The following is a 7,703-nucleotide window of genomic DNA, read 5'->3' as shown; positions in this document are numbered from 1 at the left end:
TGGCTGGCACCTTAGCCGGTTGAGCTATAGGCGCCAAGCCCTGTTTTGTTTTTTTAAGATAGCATCTTACCTTGTTGCCCAGGCATGAAGGCAATGGCATCATCATAGCTCACTGCAACCTCAAATTCCAAGGCTCAAGCAATTCTCCTGCCTCAGCCTCCCAAAAGGCTACAGCTGCAGGCACTAGCCACCTACCACATACAGCTAATTTTTCTTTTTTTGTAGAGGCATGGTCTCACTATGTTGTTCAGACTGGTCTTGAGCTCCTGACTTCAAGTGATCCTCCTGCCTCAGCCTCCCAAAGTGCTAAGAGTATAGGCATGAGCCACCTCCCTGGCTGTCTTCCTATTAAGTGGTTAAAATGCCACATATTTACAGGATTGCTGTAAGAATGATAGCTAGATGGCTAAATAGATCACACAAACACACACACCTCTGTACACATTTGGACACTTGGATAGTATCTGCCATCTTCATGATCATCATTTTTTGTACATCTCCAGAAAAGGGATACTATCAGGAATTCTTTTTCTTTCCAAACTACTTAGCCCCTGTCCCACCCCCCTGCCATCCTTTCTCATTGTCTAAGTCTCTAGGACTCACCTGGGTCCCTGGCAACAGGCAAGGGTCAAGTAGGTGACGATGAAGACAGCACTGAGAAGAAAGAGATGAGGAAGTAGTCTACAGGCCTAAACCTTATTCAGCCCCCTCCCGGCCCCACCTGGTTGGAGGCCCAAAAGCTGTTTGGAAGTCTGAGGGGCAGCTACTCAGCAGGAAGCAAGGATGAGACCACCCCCAGCCAGGGGCACTGAGAAGCTCTGAAACACCAGGTGTGGGCCAGGAAGGAGGTTCAAGGAGGCTGCAGCAGGCAAGGAAGAGAACCTCAGGAGGTGGGGGCCGCTGGTGCAGCATGCATGTTGCCACCAGAATGCGCCATCCCCACTCTCAGGAGTCTGGACTCTACATCTCTGGACACACGTATTGCACTCCAAGCATGAAAAACTGGCACCAGCAACTTGGGAGACCCCTCTCAAAGAGCATTTGATCCTGCCCCCTGCTAGCCAGAAGCAGAAGCTGCTGCCATCCTCTCCCTGACCCCCAAGCAGGGATGAGCACATACTCACTAGGACACGTAGTAGATGGCTGTGTTTCTCCTCACGAAGGCGCTGACTGGTTCCCTGTGAGGCAGGGGAGGACAGAGGACTCACACTGTGGCTTGTCTGCCCCCTTCCAGTCAGTCTGGGGCTCCATCTTCTCTAATCTCCCATAGGCGCTCTGAGAGCAGGTCCCACAGCAACCTAGCTCCCAGCAGGCAACCCCAACACCCCTAGGGCTGGTAAGGCAGTGAGGCCTAGAGACTCACACAAAGGTGAAGATGGCGATGATGGCCACTGTAAGCAGCAGCTGGACGGAGATGATGGCGTACACCTGGAACACAGGCAGCCAGACAGGGTCATCATCCTGCACCCCTGGCCTCCCCCAGGAAGCTGCCATCTCTCCCACAACCAAGGAGCCCAAAGCTCAGCAGACCCTGCCATTCCATGTCCTGCCAGTGGTGGGAGCGGGCTTCTTGTTAATGCTAAAGGGCCCACAGGTGATCCCATGAGGCCACAGCAGCCCGGCTTAGCTGCTATAGCCACCTCTTCCTTGCCCAAAGAATGCTCCCCTGCTTCCCCTCCTGCCCAACACCTGCCTTGTCACTACCAACTCGACCTGCCTGGGAGTAGTCCATGCATGCTGTGTACTGGGAGCTAGGGAGGGTGGGTTACGACCAAGTGTGGTCATTTCTGTGTACATTTGCTGTGTACAGTGTAATGGGAGAAAGATGTCAGGGAAAGTGGAAAACTTTGCCAAAACCCACCCAGGAGGTTCTCCCAGATTCAATCTGTCCTCCCAAAACAAAGTAAAGAAGAGAAGAAGGTAGCCAGGCATTATGGCAGGCACCTGCAGTCCCAGCTGCTTGGCAAGCTGAGGCAAGAGGATCTCTTGAACCCAAGAGTTTGAGGTTGCTGTGAGGTATGATACCACAGCACTCTACCAGGGCAACAAAGTGAGACTCTGTCACAAAAAAAAAAAAAAAAAAAAATCCTAATTGCTAACTGTTTATTTATACTTTTTTGAACAAAAAATTATTTCTGATTGAGGAATAGTGAAACTACAAATAAAGAGAAAAAGGGCAACACTAGAATTAGAGGAGCCAAGGATCCCTGTGAGAAGAGCATAGGGCTAAAGAAGGCAGGCAAGCAGATGTTATGTGGGACTGAGCCCTGGGGGTTACATGGCCCACCCTTCCCCCTCCCCATTGCCTGAAGGCCCCAGGCACACCTGCCTCTCACCCACATCTTACCTTTCGGATGAAGGCATGTCGGACTTTCCGGTCATCCCACTCTCCAGGCCCAAAGTTGTCACTGACTGCTCTCTCCTCCCCATCATAGCCCTGGCCTGGGCCTAGGGACAGACCACGCATAACCAGCTGGGCCCTGGGACATGGGGCCTCAATCCCAAAGCTTCCAAAGACAAGTGTTATAATGCATGAACTCCTTGCTTAGGCAAGGTCTTCTAGATGCCCTGAGAGCCACCCAGAGCTGGCCTGTCATAAGATGGCTTAGGTGTGAGCCATTCCATCAGCAGACATCTGTACCTAGCTCATGCTACTGAGGGCAGAGGATAGGGTCTCAATGTAGGCAGCAGCAGGCCTTGAAGCCTCAGTGAATGCACCTGGCTTGGGCAGACCAAAGGAGGGTAGCAACATGAGAGTGTGTGTACGGGTGGGGAGAACTTGGTGAAACTGGGGACCTGCATCAGGCCTCCTAGAGAACAGAGGTGTCATGGGTACGTCTGACTGTAAAATACCAGTGATGCGCTAAGATCTGCACCAGAACACACACATCCAGATGACAGTTGGCAGGACTCGCTCTAGGATTCCAGAAATGTTGCAGAGACTCCAAGCATTCCTTGGATGTCTCTTTAGGAACTGTTTTCAGAATCCCCATGTGAGCCAGCCAGGAAAGGAGTCTCACTGCATTCTAATCTCACCTCATTTCTGACCAAATATAGCATTTATATGCCACAATGTTTACCAAATTTGGTTCCAAATAACTTCTGGATATTTGCGAAAATCAGATTTTACCTTAAAGAATGAGGATTTGTCAGCACCAAGGATATTAATTTAAAAAGAAAAAAAAATGCTTTGCGTTCCAAAGGCAGTAGATAAGGAAGACATGGAGTCTGAGTGGGTGGGAGGCGCCTCGTTGGGAAACAGAAATGGTTTCCTAGGGTAACAGGAAGTCACTGCTTTACTCAACCACTTTCTCCTCTGGTGTGTAGGTTCTGGTATAAGTCTCATGGACTTGGTGTCCTTGCTAAGAGAAGTGGCTGGAGTGGCTGAGGGAAAAGTAGGGAGAATGAACACAGGAAACAGAAGGGGAGCTAGACAGAAACACTGGAAAAAGGGATTAAAGGGGAAGTGGGAGAGAGGGATGAAAGGAAGTGGCCTCATCTGCTGTAAGTTTGCCCCTCCCACCCACACATCATATGCCCTTCAAACACTCACCATAGTTCATGGGCATCGGGTGGATGGGGGGCATGGGCTGTGGGTAGCCAGCAGGGTGACCATAGCCAGGCTGTGGGTAGGCAGGGTACCCACCCGGCAGGACAGATGGCTGCCCATAGCCCCCAGGGGGTGGAGAGCCAGGGTACAGGGGGTTGAGGTCCTCATATGGAGGGGGGGCACTGGGGTTGGACATGGTGCTTGAGGGCTGAGGGGAAACCCCAGCTGCTAGAACCTGAAATGGGAGACAAGGAAAGCAGTCATGAGTTCCCTGTCCCAGCCCAGTCCAGGCTATGTCCATGGAGGAAACACTCCTGTTTCCTCTCTAGATCATAGCCTGTTGTTTGCTGTCCACAAGCCACTTCCCCAGCAACTAATCCCCTGCCCCTCCTGCCCTGGTACTTCTCACTGGGCACCTCCCTGGCCACGGAGAAGCAGGAGGTGGGTCATCTCTGGAGCCCAGAGGTGCTGCTGAGCTTCAGTGCTGGGAGAGGCAAGAACAGGGGAAACCTGTGCCAATGCAATGCCTCATGCCTATAATTCTAGCACTCCGGGAAACCGAGGCAGGAAGATGGCTTAAGCTCAGGAGTTCAGTACCAGCCTGAGCAAAAGCAAGACTCCATCTCTACTACAAATAGAAAAATTTGCCAGACATGATGGTACATGCCTTCAGTCCCAGTTACTTGGAAGGCTGAGGCAGGAGGATTACTTGAGCCCAGGAGGTTTGAGGTTGCAGTGAGCTATGGTAATACCACTGCTCTCTAGAGCAAGACCCTGTTGCAAAAAAAAAAAAAAGAAGAAGAAAAGAAAGAAAGAAAACCTTCCAATATTGCTGGCTTGACCGCAAAACGAGGAAAGAAGCTAGGCGGCCCTCACTAAAGCCTCCTGGTGACTCACAGGGCCAGCTGGGACCCTTTGAAAGGGTCAGCCCCATCCCCAAGGCAGCTGGCAGGAGCACCAGGCCTGAAAGCCAGAGCTGGGACAGAGCCAAGGTTCAAAGTAGAGAGCGAGGAGGAGGAGGAAAACAAGCTATCCCCAGTGCCAGAGCTGCCAGGCCTCAAAGGGGAAGGGACCAGTGGACCAGTAGCAGGCTGAGTCAGGGCAGCCTGAGGAGCCCAGGTGAATGAATGGGTACACCACGCTGGCCATGGGGGCTGGGAAGCTGCACAGAAGGGCAGGCCTGAGACAGGACTTTCTGGTTCCTTCAAATAACAGCTGTAGTGTGTCAGAGAGGCATGTGGCAGCCTGTGACTGTTCTCTTCACTGGCTCTGCTAAGGAGCAGTGAGTGCAGGGCCCTGAACCCCCCTAAGAGGAGGAGACACACATTTGAATCCCAGGGTCTCTGGAATATGACTTCTGCCTGTATTCCCCAGGGGCAGTGGCTAGGGAGGATAAAGGGCTGAAGAATCAGGCGGCAAGACAGAGAGAGCACCATCCCTGCAGCAGGGAGAGCCCCTCAGCCAGGGGAGGAAGGGAGCCAGGAACCAGGTGGAAGGAAACTCAAGGTTGTACAACCCCAAATGTTCATTTCGGATGAGAGAATCAAGGCTCAGACAGTGGAGTGGCTCCACCAGATCACAGAACTAGCAGGTTAGTGGTACAGTCAGAATCCAGGCTTCACGATCCTGAGTCCTGTCCTTTATGTTACTCTGTGCTCTTATGCCTTTTCTGCCAAATAAATGTCCTCTGGGCCTGCTGTCACCCTCTGTGGTATCAGAGATTTAGGAAGAGCTATGGAGAAGACCCCGGTAAGGTCCCTGGGTCCTGGTAAGGACAAGCCTTGGCAAAGTCTGGGCCCCTTGACAGAGCCACCACCTCCCCTAGGACCTTTAGGATCCCCAGGGCAGGTACTCTGAGATCCAAGTCTGTATCCCCCAGAGCCTCTGCTAGAAGCAAGAGACTAGCCTCCTTTTAGGGCACCCTGTGCAGTTCCGGGATCACATGAAGGACTGTCTTTATCTCTTTTCTCTTATGACAGCTGGGATAACTCAGAGAGGGGACAGTGCAGGGAGGACTAAGAAGCGAGCTTAAATGACAGGCCAGGTCCCTAAGTGCGTTATTTTGAGGAAAACTTTTCTCCATCTCCCCTGAGCAGATGGGATAGGCCCAGAACAAGAATGTCAGGTCACTGGCTCACTGCCTATACCTCAGTGGCTAGGGTGCCAGCCACATACACCAGAGCGGGAGGGTTCGAACCCAGCTCAGGCCTGCCAAACAACATAGAAAATAAGAAAAGCCTTTCCAGCTGGGCATGGTGGGCATGGCCTGTAATCCTAGCACTCTAGAGGCCGAGGCAGATGGATTGTCTGAACTCAGGAGTTCAAGACAAGCCTGAGCAAGAGCGAGACCCCATCTTTACTAAAAATAGAAAAAGCTAGCTGGGCATTGTGGCACACACCTGTAGTCCCAGCTACTTGAGGGGCTGAGATAGGAGGATTGCTCAACCTCAAAGAGTTTGAGGTTGCTGTGAGCTACGATTAACACCACAGCACTCTACCCAGGGTAGGAGAGGAGGGAAAGGGAAGAAAGGGAAGGAAGGAAGGAAAAGAAAGATTTTCCCTATAGTGAGGGTGTGAGGAAGCAAGCTAGGACACCAGGAGAGGGGCAGGGGATTGTCACTGCACACCCTGAGGAAACGGAGAGCAAGAGAACAAGGGAAGGGCAACAGGGAGAGTAGTGGAAGTTTAAGATGAAGAGATATGAACTGTTCTGGGAAATGTTTTCACTTATGTAAGCAGAGGAAGATAATCCTAAGTAGGTGTATAATGTGAATCCCCTTAATAGGGTAAAAGAAAAAAGAGAGAGAAGCTGGGCCCTCTCCTCGACCCCTCTACCTGCCCACTTTGAAAACACACTTTTGGCGGGGGCGGCATCTGTGGCTCAAAGGAGTAGGGCGCCAGCCCCATATGCCGGAGGTGGCAGTTCAAACCCAGCCCCGGCCAAAAACTGCAAAAAGAAAAGCAACACACTTTTGGCTCCACAAAAGGAATGGGGTCCTATTTGTAGGAAGGGATGTGGGGCAGGTCACCTTTGGACTAGGGATGTCTGTCATTATTGCCATCAGTTCAGCACCCCAGGCCCATCTGACAGCCACTATCAGGCAGGCAGTATACAGGTGGCTGGCTGAACACAACACAAGAGGCACTGGCAGGAATGGCCCTTATGGGCCACCAAACCAAGACGTTACTGTGACCTATCCCTTCACCTTCTCAGGATGCACCTCTGTGAAATGAGGTGGGGCAGGCCAGATGATTTCTGAACCCACTGCCAGCTCTGACAACAGACTATGATCCTGGGAATTCAGCTCTGCAGGGCCTGCCCTTTGTCCAAACATCTGCCCCCACTTCTTATCCAAACATCGTCCCCCCCTTCCCACTCCTAAGCTATTCAGGGCAGACAGGTCCCTTTCCAGACTAAGGGTGAAAGGTGACTCAAGAAGGGTCAGTATGGGTGGGCCACCAGGACTCTGGGGTTCTAGTCCTGTCCCACAGGCTGCTGACTCAACAGAGATGCCCTCCTATACTCCCTTTCACATGTGTGGTTTCAGGGAAATTCTCCAGTAGGCCTGCTGCCTGCTGGGAACACAAAAAGTCCCACTCTAGTTCGCTGGGGGCCTCAGCCCCCAGCCTGTCCACACCAGAGACCACCATTGACTACTTAACCTCCCATGCCTCAGTTTCTTTACCCAGAAAAATGGCTTACCACTAGTAATAGTTCCCCACCCTACAGACTTATAAAAGTTAAATGAAAAAATACACACAGAACACTTAGAATGATCCCTAAGCCCTAATAAGCAAGGATAAATATTGGCTATTTTCAATATTGGTTTTTTTTTTTTATTGTCACCCTCGGTAGAGAGCTGTAGCATCACAGCTCACAGCAACCTCCAGCTCTTGGGCTTAGGTAATTCTTTTGCCCCTCCCGAGTAGGTGGGACTACAGGCACCCACCACAACACCCAGCTATTTTTTGTTGCAGTTTGGCCGGGGCCGGGTTCGAACCCTTGGTAAATGGGGCCGGGGCCGGGTTACCACCCTTGGTAAATGGGGCCAGCGCCCTACTCGCTAAGCCAGGCACTGCCTGGCTATTTTCAGTTATTATTTCATTAAATCCTTATAATAGGCTCCGCGCCTGTGGCTCAAGCGGCTAAGGC

At 51.7% G+C, this 7,703-nt stretch overlaps 1 protein-coding gene across 1 annotated transcript in view; it reads right to left on the bottom strand.

Annotated features, from left to right (window-relative positions):
* The window catches only part of TMBIM1 (transmembrane BAX inhibitor motif containing 1), a 19,468-nt gene that overhangs the window by 4,981 nt on the left and 6,784 nt on the right, over positions 1 to 7,703 (bottom strand). Inside the window, exons 2-6 of the mRNA XM_003784963.3 lie at positions 3,554 to 3,785; positions 2,348 to 2,448; positions 1,364 to 1,428; positions 1,125 to 1,178; positions 604 to 654 (exon numbers count right to left, since the gene is read on the bottom strand). Of these exons, the coding sequence (XP_003785011.2) occupies positions 604 to 654; positions 1,125 to 1,178; positions 1,364 to 1,428; positions 2,348 to 2,448; positions 3,554 to 3,746 (464 nt within the window). The 5' untranslated portion in view covers positions 3,747 to 3,785. The remainder of the gene's footprint in view (positions 1 to 603; positions 655 to 1,124; positions 1,179 to 1,363; positions 1,429 to 2,347; positions 2,449 to 3,553; positions 3,786 to 7,703) is intronic.

Source organism: Otolemur garnettii, unplaced genomic scaffold, assembly GCF_000181295.1.
Source record: "Otolemur garnettii isolate 467f Iridium unplaced genomic scaffold, OtoGar3 scaffold00013, whole genome shotgun sequence".
Taxonomy (NCBI): Eukaryota; Metazoa; Chordata; class Mammalia; order Primates; family Galagidae; genus Otolemur; species Otolemur garnettii.
This window is presented reverse-complemented; position numbering and strand designations above follow the sequence as displayed.